At 39.6% G+C, this 17,303-nt stretch overlaps 1 protein-coding gene across 1 annotated transcript in view; it reads right to left on the bottom strand.

Annotated features, from left to right (window-relative positions):
• LOC145981484 (synaptic vesicular amine transporter-like) overlaps window positions 1-15,889 on the bottom strand; it is a 51,603-nt gene extending 35,714 nt beyond the window's left edge. Inside the window, exons 1-7 of the mRNA XM_083114714.1 lie at window positions 15,724-15,889; window positions 13,403-13,449; window positions 12,925-13,093; window positions 8,569-8,652; window positions 7,079-7,261; window positions 3,520-3,560; window positions 1,288-1,434 (exon numbers count right to left, since the gene is read on the bottom strand). Of these exons, the coding sequence (XP_082970840.1) occupies window positions 1,288-1,434; window positions 3,520-3,560; window positions 7,079-7,261; window positions 8,569-8,652; window positions 12,925-13,093; window positions 13,403-13,449; window positions 15,724-15,889 (837 nt within the window). The remainder of the gene's footprint in view (window positions 1-1,287; window positions 1,435-3,519; window positions 3,561-7,078; window positions 7,262-8,568; window positions 8,653-12,924; window positions 13,094-13,402; window positions 13,450-15,723) is intronic.
• Window positions 15,890-17,303: the final 1,414 nt, after the last annotated feature.

Here is a 17,303-nt window from a genome sequence, read left to right as displayed (position 1 = left end):
CTGTACAGGAGTGGACATCAAGCGCCACTGACACTGCCTTGTTTACTGACTTCACCTTCATCCTCGGTAATCTATATTCTTACAAAATATCTTAATAAGTCTAATATAATTCTGTAAAAGTGTAATGAAATTTGGAAACTATTTATTATGAAAGGAATAATTGTGAGTAAATATTATGTGCATACATGTATATAATACCAATTGATAAATTGTTAACTGGTGCATGGATTTTGTCCACAACCAATAAATATTTTATATATAAAAAAAAAACGATTTTTGTTCCGCCAAATATAGTGCACTTCGTAAAATAACTTGGTGACATGGCAAGGCAAGGTAAGTGTGAACATTTTGTAGTAATATGCATTGTAACTTTCAATGAGCTTAGAGATTTGTGTACATAATGATATTTTATAACATTGGTTATTTTCTAAAAATAATCATGTTAACAGCAAGGAAGTAGTGCAACTTAGTAATATTGCCTGACTTAGCCTTAGAAAAATAACATGCCGAGTTCTATGCGTGCGGGAAAGTCTCCGTGTTCTCCGAGCTTGTTTTCAAAACACCAGCAAGGACAGCCTTTGAAAAGGGGTGAGAAACAGATTCTACTCAATATTTATGTAACGTTCTGTCAGTGGTATCCTGAGAAACCAGTAAATGAAATGGTTAAGTTGGTATCCCAGTGCAGTGGTGTGTCAGTGACTGCAGTTTTAAGGGTTATGAAAGAGAGAATGACCGGGAGAGTAACAATGTATGCGACTGCATATTCGTCTGATGTTTTGAGAGCGGGTTCTCACATTCAGAGGCTCTTATATAAAATGAATAGGTCCGGCGAACTATGAGTGTAACAGCAGATGATTGCGGTCATGGATCAGCTGACGCGGAGTGATACATCGAATCGGTGAGACCGTTTGTTTACAGAAGGTCTCAGGGTTGGTGATTTACACTTTATAGCTCTCGCCACGAAAACAGTCCAGTCAAGGTCGGAGCTTCCCCTTGCCTCCTCCACCTCTCCTGACCCTCCAGGGTTGCCACACTTCTTCTAAGCTGCTCAGTCCAAACCTTGCGCATTTACGTATGCGCGTTGCTTATTGGCAACACTGTAAGTGGGTGGCGTGATCTTGACTGGACTGTTTTCGTGGCGATAGCTTTTTCTTTCTAACAGATTATCAGGGCCACTCAATGTTACAGGCATTGAGTCTCCAAATATAAACCTTGTCCTGTTCAGATACACTATTGGGTGCTGAATCTACAGTTTAAAAGTAGGATAGAGAGAGAACTGTTGCGTACCTCGGGTTTAATAGTGTCCATTAGCCAGATCGGCAAGCAGGGCTCCAATATGGCCATGGCAGATGTTGAGATCCAGATGGCTCCGGCAGTCAACAATATGTAGCCGTCCGTCAACAATCGAGTGAGGTTAGTGGCAGGCGTCGAACGCTGAAACGCAAACAATTGAAATTAATTAATACAAAAAGAAGTTAAGGACACATTTTTACTCTTATGTTGTTTACGAATAGTCCAGTCAATCGTGCTTTGACCCGGGAAAATTGCAACAAAAGCTCTGTTTGCATTTTTTGGTAGATGAAATAGTCTTGATCCACATAGCAAAAGTTTACCTAAATCTGAAGTGACCTTGACCACAATTTTGAGACGCCATCTTGAACTTTACTAATATACGTTATTTATTCACAAAAACGGGCCTATCTTTTTTTATAATGGGTCAATTTTCACGTTCTATACACCATTAGAATGGTAATTTCATTCTCTTCAAATTGTGCATCTTTTAAATGGCATATGTGGTGTGTTTATTTTGTATTAATAAAAATTTCAAATAGAACAATTTATTACTTGCTCTTGCAGTTACCCTGTATGTTTACCATGTTAATATTTCTGCACAACAGGTTTTGATCTTGTTCCTTGGCTATGCTTTGTAATTTTGCACTGTAGTAATTTTTTTATTATTTCATAGTAGTGTAACTTCAAATTGAGAAATTCACAGTGGCAATTCGAAGTGTTAAATACTATTAGCGAACAATATTTTCTTTTACTTTCAAACGGTAAAACACAAGGGGTCGATTGTGCAGTCTAGCCTGAAGGAAATACTGTTAATTCTTGGTACATCCGAGCTTGTTGACATTCCGAGTTCAGTATACAACACTAACAAATAGATTAATTTGTAACAAAGAAGTCAAGATGCTGTTTACTCATGTGATACGAGTATTTTTGAACTTGATGATAGTTCTCAAGACAGCATACACCTGTCATCAAAAATATTCCAAGCATTGCAATCACATAGCCTGTTCGCTATCATATTCCTGTTGATCTTAACAATAATGCAATTAATGACAGTATTATCATTTTGTAATTCAGGGTTCAAAGAAGTAATACAAACCACAATATACAAGTCAGTCACAGTGTTGCATGAAACAGTGGTATTTAAATGTCCTAATTGTGAATTCGTTTTCAGCTGGTGGGATTTCTATGAGTGCGCTGGTATGGATAATTGTTTACTAATTGTTAAACAATTCTCGTATACTTCTATAATTGAAAATAAGTAGTGATGTGTTGCTATTGACCAAGAGCACCACAAGTGGAGAATTCGAAGATGTTTAATTTCTTGGGAGAAATTCAGGGGTATTCATTTGATCGCTAATCTAAATAAACAGGAGGGTAAACGTTTGTCTCATTTTTCATATTAAACGACTAAAGGCAATTTACAAAAAAAAAATCATAGCTTTCTTTAATAAGTAAAGACCTTTGGAATAATTGCTACTTAAAGTAATCTTAGAATTTCTCTGGAATAAAGCATTTGCTAAGCTGGAAAGATAAAAGGGGAAATCTTGTTCATCTTCATCAATTATACTTTTCTTAATGTAGACTGCAGATCTGTGACACTTCAAATTGCGTATCCCGTGTTACCGGACGGTCTCGCAACAAACCATTTAGTTAGATGAAACTAAGATTTTTTTATTTTTTTCATGAAAATTTGGGAATCCTGTGACGTGACTGGTTTGGGACAACCACACCAGTGGCGGTATAAAAACCGAAATATAAACAAACATCCACACTAATGCATGAAGCCATGCTACCAGAATAGTGTTAAAGAAACACAAAAGCAAACAATTACTGTATATTTGCACATACAAAAGCGTAATATACTGCACACATGAACACAATTACGAGATTGGATATTCTCCCACTGGCACACATAAGCGACAAGAATAACAAAAGAACTTTCATTGTAAATTCCCAGAACTAAGTAAATTAAAAGTGGTTTGGAATTTATTTGGTTAGAGAAGTATTGTATATCATATTTTGCCGAGAAATTGTTCATGTACATTTATATTTGCTTAGTGTTGACAATGCGAAAAAAAATCCTTGGGTTTTTATTGGATTAGTTTATTTAGTGCTTAATTATATTAATTTAATATGATTTGAGCTTTTGTTTATCATGTTTCGTAATTCAAGCAACGTCCTGGGAATTTACCAAGTGCGCATGCTCACACCTAGTAGTTCGCTTACTTCTGTCAGGGGCCTCAGATCCAAAAACATAATTTGGAAAGCTACGGAGAGAAAAAATAAAAAATACAATTTACAGTGCAACACAAATGGAAATTCTACTCCAAACAGTGTGTGAAAGACATTTGATATAGTTAATTTATTTTTGGAACATCTCCCGCCGACTGACCCAGTCCAGCGAGCGAGCCTACCAGCAGTGTAAGGCGTGAGCAAGAGGGATAGCTAGCTATAGGTGCAGGGTTGAGATGACGTCAGAGGCTCGCTTGTTGATTGGTTGCTCAGGGAGTTATGACTTGCTTCCAAGCTGCAAATGCACAACAGTCAGAGATGCTAAAGAAACAGTCTCACTCAAACTTAATAATAAGCGGTTGCAGATGTGTTTACCGACATACTCCTTATGTACTGTAATGTACAGCCTTTTCCTGCTATATAAATGTAAATTTTATGTGTGTGTGTGTATAGGTATATTTTACATTGGCCTGTCTTGTTGTTCGTTCCCACTGTGAACGCGTACTTCGGCTCCAGGAATGCTTTTATTACAAAATCCACTTTTCCCAATTTCACGGGTACGGGGGGAAATTTTCCTAAATATCGGCATGCACCGTTACTTCCACCACGCTCATCCGCTAGCCTCTACCGATCTTCGATCAAATTCTGTTGTTTTTTTTGTATTAAAAAAGGAGGCTAAGTCCTTTGTTACTGACGACATGTCACCGACCGACGTCTGATCTCTCCTTGAACCTAACCGCCGGTGGGCATCGTTTTGCCGCTTCTCCTGTCCAACAATGTATGGGGAGGCTTTGATTAATTGCTTTCCGCACTTGCGTCCAAGGAGCGGTCTGTTTTTTTGCCGAAAGGTAGCATGCCAGTGTTGCCAATACGTTTTCCTTACCCACAGCAGCGATCGCAAACCCTCTTAGAAATTCACCATTCACATAGTTAAATTATACTTAATACTTCGTGTTCCTTCCTTCAATCACAATCAGCATAAGTTCATTGTATAAGAGTATTAACAGTATGTTTAGATTTATTTCAGTTTATTAATGGGAACCAGGTATTTGGTATTAAGGGGGGAACCTTGCATGCGCGTGCACTCCGGTACAGCAAGGCCAGCAGTGGTGGCACACAGCATAACTGTTACAAATTAATTATTTAACTTTAGGTTTCTCATTATTTCTTCCGGGTTGCCTCAACAGAATATCAACCTGCAAGCGTCCAAGGTTCGTCCTTTTCCGATATGGGGCCATCAACACCCTCTCGCGGCGTGTTGACAAAACATCTGCGTAGTATCACCTGGCAATGCCACCACAAGCCCGAAAAATACCCCGGCGACCTTGTGTGGAGACAAAGTTTGTTTTCCAACCCGTAAGGGTTGGAAGAAAGCCGAGAGTGCAATCGGTTCAGTCTGCCGATGTCCTCAGTGTTGCGAACTGCACGATTAAGTGTCCAAGTGTACTGTATACTGTCAGCGATGTAGCACATCCACTAAGCTAGTTAAAATTTATATTCATAAATAAACTATAAAGTTTCAAAACACAGGAGAAACACAAAAATATGATTACTGACACACGGATGACATATTCTATGTGAAGATAAACGTTTCCGAGCGTTCGGTCTATTAAGACAGCTAACATGTACATGGACACATCCGCCAAATAGAGTTGGTAAAACTCGCTGGCCGCGATCACACTTCTTTTCAAAGGCCTTTCCGAGGTGAAAAGTTACGGTTTTTCAGGCGGGTGAATTTCTATTTGTTTGCTGCAGAAACTTTATGTTGGCAATGTTTACTATTTACTACGGAAAGAACTACGAGGTGCTAAAGTGGATTTGTGAATATTGCAATGTGTGAAAATCTTGAAAATTGTTTCAATCATCCGCGATCGTCTGTTGCATTAAATATGTTTGACAACAGACGAACTGGAATTCGTAAAATGAACAACTTCGCCAGGACATTCATCTTTCCCCTAAGAGACGTTATGGAAACAGTATCAGGTTGAGTGCTAATTGTTTTCAGTATTTCAGTATAACGTACCATGTAGAGGCAATGAATTCTTGGTTTTCTTAATTTTTCTGGATCTGCTTCCCCAACGGAAAATGTCACCGCACGCCACTGAACCTTGATATTGTATGGGAGATGTGTGTGTTACTTTATTGATAAAGGGGGAACATTTGTGTTCAGTGAAATAGTGTAGGGGAATGATACTTAACGAATATAACTATACATAGCATGGAAACTGCAATATAGATGGAAGATTTTGTTCGTCGGTGTGTGCGTGTGTGAGAGGAGAAGTCCCTAGACGGCACAGCGGAGAAATTTTTGGGGGTCCTGGTGAGCAACAGCCCCAGTGCCGCTTTCAGCAATATCACGGATCCAAGAGTGTCTATTGGCCCCCCTTTAGATTCGGTGGTCGCCCCAAAGGAGGGGATGACGCCAAAAGATGTGACAACCCCGGAATCAAAGGTGACCGTACGAGGACGATGACATGAGAGGGAGCCGACAGTTGACGTAATACCGCGGGGATATGCAGAAGTAGTTTCTCGAGTTGTTGTAAAACTGTGTTGAAATAAGAAGTACGTTATTTAAGTGGTCTTCGAACTATGATGTGCAGTAAGACTACTATGTAACACAGGAGTATGCGTTAGAGTTCGACAGTGATACCATACTGCCGCGAAAGGACGGACTTACTTTAATCGCAGTGTCGGCACGCTGACGTCCTTACCCATGCTGTCGGGACTCGACCCGAGGACTCCATCGTGATCCTTTGACCCTGCACCCGAACCAGCGCCGGACATAGGACGGCATACATACATCGGCCGGACAAAGGTAGGATTGTGGCTACCACCACCAGAACAGTGATTTCGTGAGTGATAGCGCGCAACACTTAAGTTGGGCCCAGGGGGAATATGCTGTGTTACGTTGGCCAACGTAGATGGTAGCTGTGTGTGTGTGATAGTCTGTATAGTATTTTCGTGTGTGTGTATAATATATGTATAAAGTCGACGATTTGCTTTTTTCCCAATGCTTCACCCTCTTTTACTGCAGAGGTCGTGGGCATCAGCTGGCGACTTGGTGAGGTAGGCGAGCGTATCAAAATTTGTTTCAACTCTGGCGACTTTTCGCTTAAGAATCCATGCTCTACCGGCGCGTCTACCGTACTACAGCCGCCGCCGTGCATCACAGTACTGATCAGAAATATGCCATGAATCCCTTTAAGCATACATTCAATTGTGCTAGTAAATCCTTGATTGAAAAAAAAAACTGTAGAATTTTGAATTTGCAAATTTGTGAGGGCATCCAACATAGTTCCTGGACACCAAAAACTGGAAATGACAGTAGGTGGAAGCACTCTGCCTGTGATGTTATTCTTGCCCTTTTTGATACAATTATACTTGGGTATTCAGAAGAGTTCGCCAAAACTATTTCCCGACTCTGCTTACTACATAGAGAAATTCTAAATAGATGTTGCTTTAGAGAATATCGACGGGCGTCTTAGATGAAGCCCTTGCCGAGATGGGCTCCAAAGGTGCAGCCCAGGGATAAGTACGGAGAGCAGGCGCTTACCTCCGTCCAGCAGCACCAGGAAAGCGATGACGAGGAACGGCGCCGTCTTCCCGACGAAATCGTACAGGAGCCCACCGAAGGGGTAGCCCAACAGGACGCCCAGTGCGATGCTCCCCAGGACGACGCCCATCATGCGGCTGCGCTCGCCGTCCTCCGAGTAGCTCTCCGCCACTAGACACATGCCTGAAAAGCGAGGAAAGGAAAAAAAGAATTACAGGTGGCACTTCGGTGCTTGTCATGCAATTTCTTGTTAGGTGAGCAACTGTTAGACCAGAATTCTCCGAAAATTGTATTGTGTATCGCTAGCATTGAAATTGAAGGACCGTAACCACTCTGAACATGTTTTTCCTAACTCTATCTAAATTCGTTCACCACCGGTGAGAACAATATTCACTTTATGAGAATATAAGTACCCAGACCGTTATCGTATATCATATTTGAATCGGCAAGTTTAAGAAGAGAATGAAATTACCTTTTGTACTCGACATCATCGGAAAGCGTCGCTCTACACGTGAGTGTAGAAAGATATAAAAAGCCGTCCTTAGAGGAAGACAATAACCCTGAAATCAACGTAAGGTGTAAGAAGGAAATGAACACTCTACCACTTATACAGTTTTTTTGACTTCCCACAAATTTACTCTTTGGACTTATTCCCTTCTTAAACCCGTCGATTCAATTATAATGACTTCACTATTAGAAAATTATATTAAGGTTTGAAAGTAATCACTGAATACTATCATGTCAAAACATTTTTTCATTAAAAAAGAATATTTTTGAAACTCTAAGTTCCAAATTTATATTTAGAAATAAAAATGATCTTACGATTTTTTTATAAATGTACCTTAAATAATACACTTAGTTATTGTCAACTAACAAATACTCTTAGCTTCTTAAACCCGAATGATTATGGCTGCAGCAACACAAGCTGTCCCTATCCTGGGCAAGATCAATCCAATATTTTCCATCGTTACAGATTTCCTTTGGGTTGGTCTCAATGTTATCCCTCCATCTTCGTCTTGGCCTTTCTACAGGTCTCCCAACAAAAATCCTGTAAACTCTTCTTTCCTCTCCCATTCGTGCCACATTGCCTGCCCACCTAAGTCTTCTTGATTTAATTATTATAATAATGTCTGGACAGCAATACAAATTGTGCAGTTCTAAATTATGTAACCTTCTCCACTCACCTGTCTCCTCATCCTTTTGGGTCCAAATATTTTTCTCTCAGTTATTGCCGTTAATGACAAATTAGTTTACTATATTGTAAATCCTGGAAGAAGAAAACCTAAGTAGCTTAAAACACTGTAACTAGGGAGACAAGCCAGGCAGTGTCTTTCCTCGGGCGTCTCTCTTCGCATTCACTTTGGCCATCTGAGCTACTCCTGCGTAGGCATGGATCTTAGGAAATTCCCTCCCTTCATAAGAGAAACGTGACTACTCTCCATGGACCTTAAATACACACATCCATACCTCATACGTTGTGAGTTGCTTACCTGAGACACCCACGCATGCAGACGACACTCCTTGGAGGCTTCTGGCCAGGAACAGCACGGAGTAACTCTCGCCGAATGCAAACACTGCAAGATAAAGCATCTCAAATTATACGCCGCTCCAAAAAGATTAGTTGTTCACCGAAGTTAGGCTGTGATTGAAGAATCAGTTTTGCGTCTCCTGATTGCAGAATGACTAGCACCACAATGAATGAAAACTTGTGATGTTACCCACGCCCAAACACAGTATAATATCTTAATACCTGATAGATAGGGACGAGTAACACATATCGGTCTACGACGCCAGGGTTCCCGGGTTCGAATCCCGGCCTGGGCATGGATATTTGTGAGTTTCATTCATGAATTTCATCATGTCATCACTCATCCCCATCTTCGCAAATTAGCCAAAAGTGGCACAAAAAGCGAAGTAAAATAAAGCAAATCAATCAACACATATCGGCGAAGGAGTGAGTCCTGCCATTACCTTCTCAATCTGAAAGCCTGATGGCTTGCTCCGGTCACGTGACTAAACGTCATCAACTGGAGGCGAGATAGCCGCCATGTTTGATTTGCTTCTTCGGAATCAATGTTGGACCTTTTTAGTGAATATGGAATTGTAATGCAAATTTAAGAACTGTAATCGAGTTTACATGACGTGTAAATATGCTTAAATGTGGAAGAGGTATGGTGTATAAGTCTTGTGTACTCAATTGCAGAGGCAATTACAATGAAAAAGGTAAGAGTAACGTTCACATTTCTTCAAGATGTTGTTAAAAATGAGAATTTTTTAGGGCAATTCCATGTGATTCAGTCACTACGAAAATATACAAGTAACAAATGTATTATACTAAAAAATAAATAATAGTAATAGTTCATGATGTAAACATTTCATGTGTCCGAAATAGGCATCAAATATACTCGTAAATGTGGACAACATGTCAACATTTTTTTTAGAATTATCAAATAATTTACCCTGAATTACAAACGTTGGTTAATATTACGTCTACCAAAGCAATTTGTTAGTGTAAATTTTATGCAAGCATTCGATAAATTATTCATATTATTTACACAAATTTTCAGTTTCAAAATCTGCTTAATGAAAGAAAGCTATACAACGGGGCAAAGTTGATACATGTGTACATTTATTCTTATTTATCCCGCTTTATGCTTCTTTATGCTAATCGGAGGCTAATGGAAGATATGTTGTACATTTAAATACAAAGGTGCGATTTGTAACAAGAACGTCGATAAAATATTCGTGTGTAAAACTATCCAAGAATATATATGTTACTTATGTTTCAAATACAAATGTTTTCACACAGAAAGCATTTTGTTACCTAGCTATGTTAATATGAACTACAAATGTATTAAATTTTTAAAACTGTTTCATATGAACTGCTTTTTTATTTTTTGTCTTTGTGAAGCTTCAATGTTCGTAACTTTGATTATTAAATCAGTGATAATGTTTATTGTTTCATAATTTATTAACATTCTTCACGATTTTTCTAACGGAATGTAAAAACAGTGTAAGGAAATATTCCAAATTTTTATTTCCCAAGTGAACGTTAAAATGGAAATATTAATCTACTTTTTTTCTCAATGAAACTAATAAGTTATTGTCACAAATCTTACTAACGACAATGAAAAGATTCAATTTGTTTATTATCTTTCGTTCAATAAAGTCAATAGGATCGAAATTACAATGTGACAAATTATTTACGTTTAGTCTTTATACACAGAAATGTAACATTGCCCTTGTACCAATTTCTTTCGCTTTTGCTGCAAGAATATAGAAATTAAGGTTTTGTATTGAGATTGTATAGCTACACAGAATATCTGCATTATCTGGTTGATTAATTTTGGGTAAACTTAAAGACAATTTAATTGATTAGGTAAGTTGGAAAGTTTACGGTCAACCTAACATGTTTTTTTATTTAATCAATTGATTTTACATACAAAAGTTCATACAAAAGCGGTTACGAGTTTTACTGTAGCTGACCAATATTCCCGATAATATTTTTCAAAGATATACAATGTTTAAATATTTCCGACAGGAAGTTTTCTAACGGTTTTCAACTCTTTCTTTGTGCTATGGTAGGAATTTTTGTGGTGGCCATAGTGACTTCGTCAATGAAAATTTTGGTGTAAATATTCAATATTATAAATTTTTCTTCTAACTATATTCGTCGGGAGGGTAAATGTCAAAATTTAACTTCATAAGAGAAATAAATATACCTTAATTATCTACGGTAAAATTACGTCAAGGAGTTTACAGCGTTAAGACGATCGCCTCCAGATGATGACGTCTTGACTAAGCGCTGTGGCCTGAACCTCAAGATGGTCTTGGTCCTGCTCAAACTGGAAATCCAATGAAAGTATTAGACGTTAGCTTACCTTCTGGGGCTATTCCCAATATTCTCTGCATTCCGTTTTACCTGAAATAAGTGAAGGTCTATGCTGTGGGTATAATCAATCAAAGGAGGCATTTCTGATAATGAATAGTCTATTGCTCTTTGTACTTCAAAATTGCTACACGTTAACTGCGAGTGCCTGCTGTAGATCCTGAGACGAGCCCAATCCTATCAAATAATTTAATATGTTTAGTTTATATGTATCTTGTTCTTCTATTCAAAGACAGTAATATGAAGCGCAATTATGGGCTGAAACTGCGAATTGAGCAGTATGTACATTTTCTTCTTTTATTTCTTTATAATTCTTGTTGATTTAACAAATGAAGTTCTATGTGTGTAATATTGTATAAAAGTGTAACCATGAAGCTTAAAAAAGTGTTTTGCAGTTTCTAGAAGAATTATTTTATTTAACTATAAGATTATAATACTGAGCTAAGTGTTGTTTATAGGGCTGAATCTTCTGATCAGTTAGATATTTGAATATTAATCGTAGTATTCTGTGTTAGGAGTGGAAGAGTTTGTGTTACTGGTATAGACATTGCTACCATATTTTGTTCATTTTTATATTGCTTAGTTCAGTGAACTTAGAAATCTTGAATATAAATCAATTGATGAGATTTTAATATTAGTTGTTTGTCAATCCTAACTTCGATATTTTTTCTTTCTGTATGTTCTGAAGTAGAATTACCTTCCATATCTTTACAGTCTTCCAAATAAGTCTTAATTACCCACTAATGCTACTCTACAAGTTAACAACAACGCAGCATATGGTTTGCAGCACAATTATCGCACTCGTGATGCAAAGAATGTTCAGGTCTCGCAACTATATGCTACCTGAATCCAAATGTGTTTCCTCAGTATTGCAGTCTTTCATTTAATGTCGAGAAGATGCTTGTATTTGGTCCATCTCATATTACAGATTTAAGGCTCCGATGGACCTTTGGCCTGCGCCAGCAAACAATTTTCAAAATTTATCTTATTTCGAAAATACACTATGTGTGTGTGTGTGTGTGTGTGTGTGTGTGTGTGTGTGTGTGTGTGTGTGTGTGTATATATATATATATATATATATATATATATATATATATATATATATATAATGTCATTAAATGTATGTCAGTTATTAAATAATTAAATTAGAAATATATGCACTGTCCTTCATTCAAAATTCGATTGCAAATTGAACACCTTAATATACCACTAATGGTAAGAACAATGATTTGCGTGACTAGGGAGAGGGGCAAAAGTTAAGAAACATTAAGAAAATAATGTGTGTAAAAAAGTGCTCCCCTGTGCTTTGCACCACGCCATGAAGGCGTATAGGGGGCATAGAGTTAGGGCCCCACACTTTCATGATCACGGCCGAAGGTGGGAGTGATGTGACCAGCACCACGCCCCTGGCCGCCTTTACCCCCCAGAGTTTGATCCAGGCACCCACTTTGTACGACGCTGGGTGGGCGCCGGAGCCGCTTGAACAGGTGGAAAAAATCCCGGTTCTTCCCCGCCGGAGATCGAACCCGGGTCTCTCGCATGGTACTCAGACGCCCTAACGACTGAGCTACCGCGACTCAAGAAAATAATAGTTTCCTATAAAGAAATTCACATCTAAATGCTATTACGTGTTTTATTTATACTTTGCGGTAGCTGACCAAAGGCGATGAGATATGGGGAAGAAATAAAAAGTCAAACTAATTTGTATGTTTTGGAGATTGCTGGGTTCAATGTCCAGAGATGAGGCTCTTCATTGTGTGTTTTCTATATTGTTCCAGTAAAGTATATTAGACTACAAAACTGTTCTTCTTTGTTGTTAGAACAAACACTCTCCCCCCTGAAAAATTGGATGGGGGCAAATTTTAGGACAAGATCGTTGGTGGGGGAATTCTCCCTTGTCCCCTCCCGGGATTCGCACCCAGCCCAACATGCCAAACTGATGCAAGTGAGTACTTACGGAGCGAGGACAGGAACAAGATAATTGACCCACCAAAGAGTGGCAGATCATACCCGACGTGGTTGGTGAGCGACCCCACCGCCGGGTTGATGACCAGCTGCACCACCGCCTTGGAGGAGAAGAGGAGACCCACGCGGCCGTTCTCATTGATGATGTCCTCCGGGATGTACTCCGGAGGCGAGGCAGAGCTGTTGACCTCCACGCTGGTCTCCTCGACGTACGTCTGGTTCCTCTGCGCGCCTCTCTTCCTCGCTGGCAGCGACAGCACCGGCCTTCCTGGCAGCCAAGGCCAGGTCTCCATGCTCCTCAGCCTGCGACGGGCTTCGATCTTGGTTCCCTGGGAGCAGTTCCCGACAACTCTCGCCCTCACCTCTCCAGACTTCACCAACACGAAGGAGAAATTGCAGCTGGAGTTGCTCCTGGAGTCCTGATCGACTGCCTCGCCCTTCGACAACCCCGATGTGTTCGTGGCGTAGGCCTTCCCACCGTTCTCCAAACTGTACAGGTAGTCGGGGATGATGGGCACTGCGAAGAAACAAAGACAGTTACACAAATGTTTGCTCAGGCAAAGTTGGTTTTGTGCACCGATGTACAGTGATCGAATTGGACCGGTATGGTATACCGGTAGTAAATTAAGATTCCGAAAATCATAGCGGCAGTAAAGTTTGAAAATTGGCACTTATTTATTGGAGCTGATCGTACATTTCTCTCCCCGTCTCTCTCTTCATTTTCATGCACGTTTGAGGCCGTGTCCGGATTGGCAAGCGCTCCGTCCCGTTCTCTCCCGTTGCTCTCGCGTGCCGTCGAAGTCACGATTAAGTCGTCCGAATCTACATGTCCCCTTGTAGTACGGTTGTCACTTTTCCCGCCAGGTGTCAGCCCGAACGTCACCCACCGCGTCCTGGGGCGCAGGCGCACAGTACGGAAGCAGAAGGCAGACGCCAAACAAACAACACAATGATTTCCACCTATTTCCTACTCATATTAAAAATTTAACATGCTATTTCTTCATTTACAATTTTTCTACATTCAATATTATCGATAAAATGTCCAAGTATCACTGAGTTTTACATCGTCTATTCACTAAATGTTGTCTGTACAAAGTGAAAGTTGGAATATGGCTGCCAAGCGCAGTGTCACAGCGAGTTCAAGCGTGCATCAGTCGCGCCTCTCTGCTCTCCCCTCCGACTCCACGTCTGCCGCCAATTCGGACAACGGAGGTTGGCCGTGTCCCCGGATGGAACGGTGCTCCAGGTGACATCTGCTGCCGATTCGGACGCAGCCAGAGTTGTACCGTACAGCGAGATCCATGAGTATTACCGTGCAAATTGCCCATCACCATGTTCGTGCACTTTATTTGACCCAATAAGAGCTTCAAGAATTAAAAGAAAACTCAAAACAAGCTGTTGACAACTTCTGTACCAGCATACAGAAAAATCCATCGCTAAAAACACATAGGATGTATGAGAAAAATTAATGAAATTAGTCATGGACAATTTGCACGGTAATACTCATGGATCCCACTGTACAGCACTCTACTCTCTTCCCCCACCATGCCGTTCATGGACAAGCGCTCCTTGTCGATCATACGTGCTAAAAAGTTCTAAAGTGAACAAAATGTACAGTAGGAATCAATTAACATACTCAATCAAAAAGACTTGGATTCACTCAATAACGTGTTTGGAATTCTATATAATATTGATAAGTTACTCTGCCCCGTTTGGTTAATCACGAGGATGAGAATTGTGACTGACCCAAAGATGTTAATTTATTTCATTTATTATTTATTGTTTATTTCTTGTTTCATAAGCATGATTCATATACATTATTTTTGCTATTAATTGCTATTTTATTATATTTCGCGAAAATGTTGTGTTTAATTAATATGATGTATAATTTATTGTTCATTTCCTAAAAATATGCCGTAAATGTGTGGATGCAGGAGGACATCATTTCCAACATCTCTTGTAACAAGGTATGTGTTCATTTTAATTTTAACTAGCCGTGTAATTGTACGAGCTTATTTCATTACATAGCTAGCGGTTCCAAACGTCATGAAAATGTCTGTTTCTTGTGCAAGGCGCCAGAGGGATTTTTTAGGCGTATGTTCCAATCGTGCTCCAACATCGGCTAGTTTCTCCCCAGTAAGCACACCCCGTTTCACCCTTCGCTTCTTATCAAGATCAGACTGCTCATAAGAACATTGTATCTTCGCAGGAACATCTGCGAATTCTGCTGCCAAACGCCTTCTGACTTCGCTACAAGAATACGTAAATGACGTAAGATTCGTACGTAAAAATGCATTGTTCTAAATTGTTCGTGGCATTATTAGACAGCAGAAAAACACCAGTAATACGTAAACTAAAACAAAACAATCTAAAACACTTGTTAACACCTTAACACTTTACAAACACATGCAAACTGGACACCAGCTATCGGGATAATGAAGCACTGACGCTTCACGGAAGACTCTACAGTGAAAGGTACTGTATAAATATGACGTATGTATCAGTATGTGCAAATTAAGATCTTTCTTCCCCAAACAGGCTTCAATGATTTCGCACCCTGGTCTTTTGTACAAATCTCTAACAACTCGGTGGGCATCCCCGATAGCGCAGTGGTAGCGCCGTCGCCTTGTAACCAAGGGGTTCCGGGTTCGATTCCCGGTAGAGGCACATAGTGGTTCGGATTTCACTTTAAACTGTAGGTCCAGTCCCGATTAGCCTTTCTGTGCATAAAGTGGACTTAAAAACACCAAACCAATCTAACAACTCAACATAAATTCGAACTGCTACTCACCTACTACCGTGAGAAGTATATTGTCGAGGAACAACGAAGCATAGACAATGCAGATAAGAACTTTTTTCGAGCATCGATTTCCAAGCGTGTGATGAGATTTCTCAATATCTTCCTTTTGCTTCTTATCCTCAACAGAATTTCCCGTTATATCTTCGTTCCTCTTCATTCTTTTAACTCAACGTCCCCGTTTCTATTCGCAGCTGTTCGGTTTCAATCTCGTCTTGCTGATGTGGAAGGACGAGAGACAAGTTTCGATTTTCGCTGGTACAAAGGCGGTGTCCTGTTTTCTTTTATCAAGTACGCGGAACTGTCGCACAAACACGCCAAGACTTGCATTTGGAGGAGAAGGTGTGCTCCTTGAAGGAGATCGCCACAAAGAATTTGCAACTTTCCGCGTCGACGTTTAGCTGGGATCATGCGCAGAACTTCGAAGCAACAGGTGCAGAATAGGTTTCGATTGAAACCGGTTCATTGAGCGCGGAAATTGCAGCAGCTAATTCAATTCCAATGCAGATTGGGCCCCTGCCTCCAGGGACAACGCCTTTTTCGCATAATGATAGCCACTAATGAGTGGCATACCCAGAATGGGGTTGATGGGGATATGCCGCATCCCGTACTGCAGCTGAAGATATATTCTGAATCAGTATACGTCGCACAGCACGACAGTCCTATTAATTTCTTTTGCAAGATTTTAGATTCAAGATTCAGCACTGTAGTATTTACTATTTCTTTTAGGCACATCTAAAAAAACCGAGATCACTATTTTCTGTTACTTTATATCGCTTTTCTACATATTTACGCTGGTTCTGACGATGATTGATTGATTGATTTGCTTTTTGTGATACTTTTGGCTAATTTGCGAAGATGGGAATGAGTGATTATATGATCATATTGATAAATGGACACTCACAAACATCCATACCCAGGCCGGGCGTCGTAGCGCGATATGCTAACCACTCTTTTTTTTCATTTTAAATCAAACGATTACAGTAAATCTTTACAATTCTTACAGATATGTTATTCAAGTATTACATTTAAAAAGTTGGCATGATGTAATTTTATACAATCTAGAGAATTTGTTCATATTCTTGTTATTCCAAAATCCAAGTAATTATATTTTTTCCCACAGGGAATAAAAACATTAGGCATTGTGCTATTTACCACTGATCTGATTCTTGCTTTGTACTTGGAAACAAATGAAACTCTCGTAAGATAATGCATTTTGCTGATACTTGGTTTGGTGAAGTACGACAAATTCTACTGAACATTGTTCTTAATTTTGACCAAGCTGTGGCTGCTTTCTTACATTCTGTTATCTTATGGGTAATTCGGATCTGGAACATGACAATTATAACAATTTGGAGAATTTCTGAAATCGTATTTATGACACCTATCTGCCGTTACAATTACTTGTTGGATCACTTTGTACCATGCCTTGTTCGTTAGATGTTTCGCCGTTACATTATTCCAAATTTGCTTCCAGTTGCAATTCGAACGGTTATTATATTTGCATTAAGTTGCGCTCTGTAAATCTGTTTGACAGAAGGACTGTCATAAGTATGTTGCACGGTTCTATAAAA

The sequence above is a fragment of the Lepisma saccharinum genome, chromosome 29 (assembly GCF_977018435.1).
Source record: "Lepisma saccharinum chromosome 29, izLepSacc3.1, whole genome shotgun sequence".
In the NCBI taxonomy this organism is placed as follows: domain Eukaryota; kingdom Metazoa; phylum Arthropoda; class Insecta; order Zygentoma; family Lepismatidae; genus Lepisma; species Lepisma saccharinum.
The sequence above is the reverse complement of the archived record's forward strand: the minus strand, read 5'-3'. Positions and strand labels throughout refer to the sequence as shown.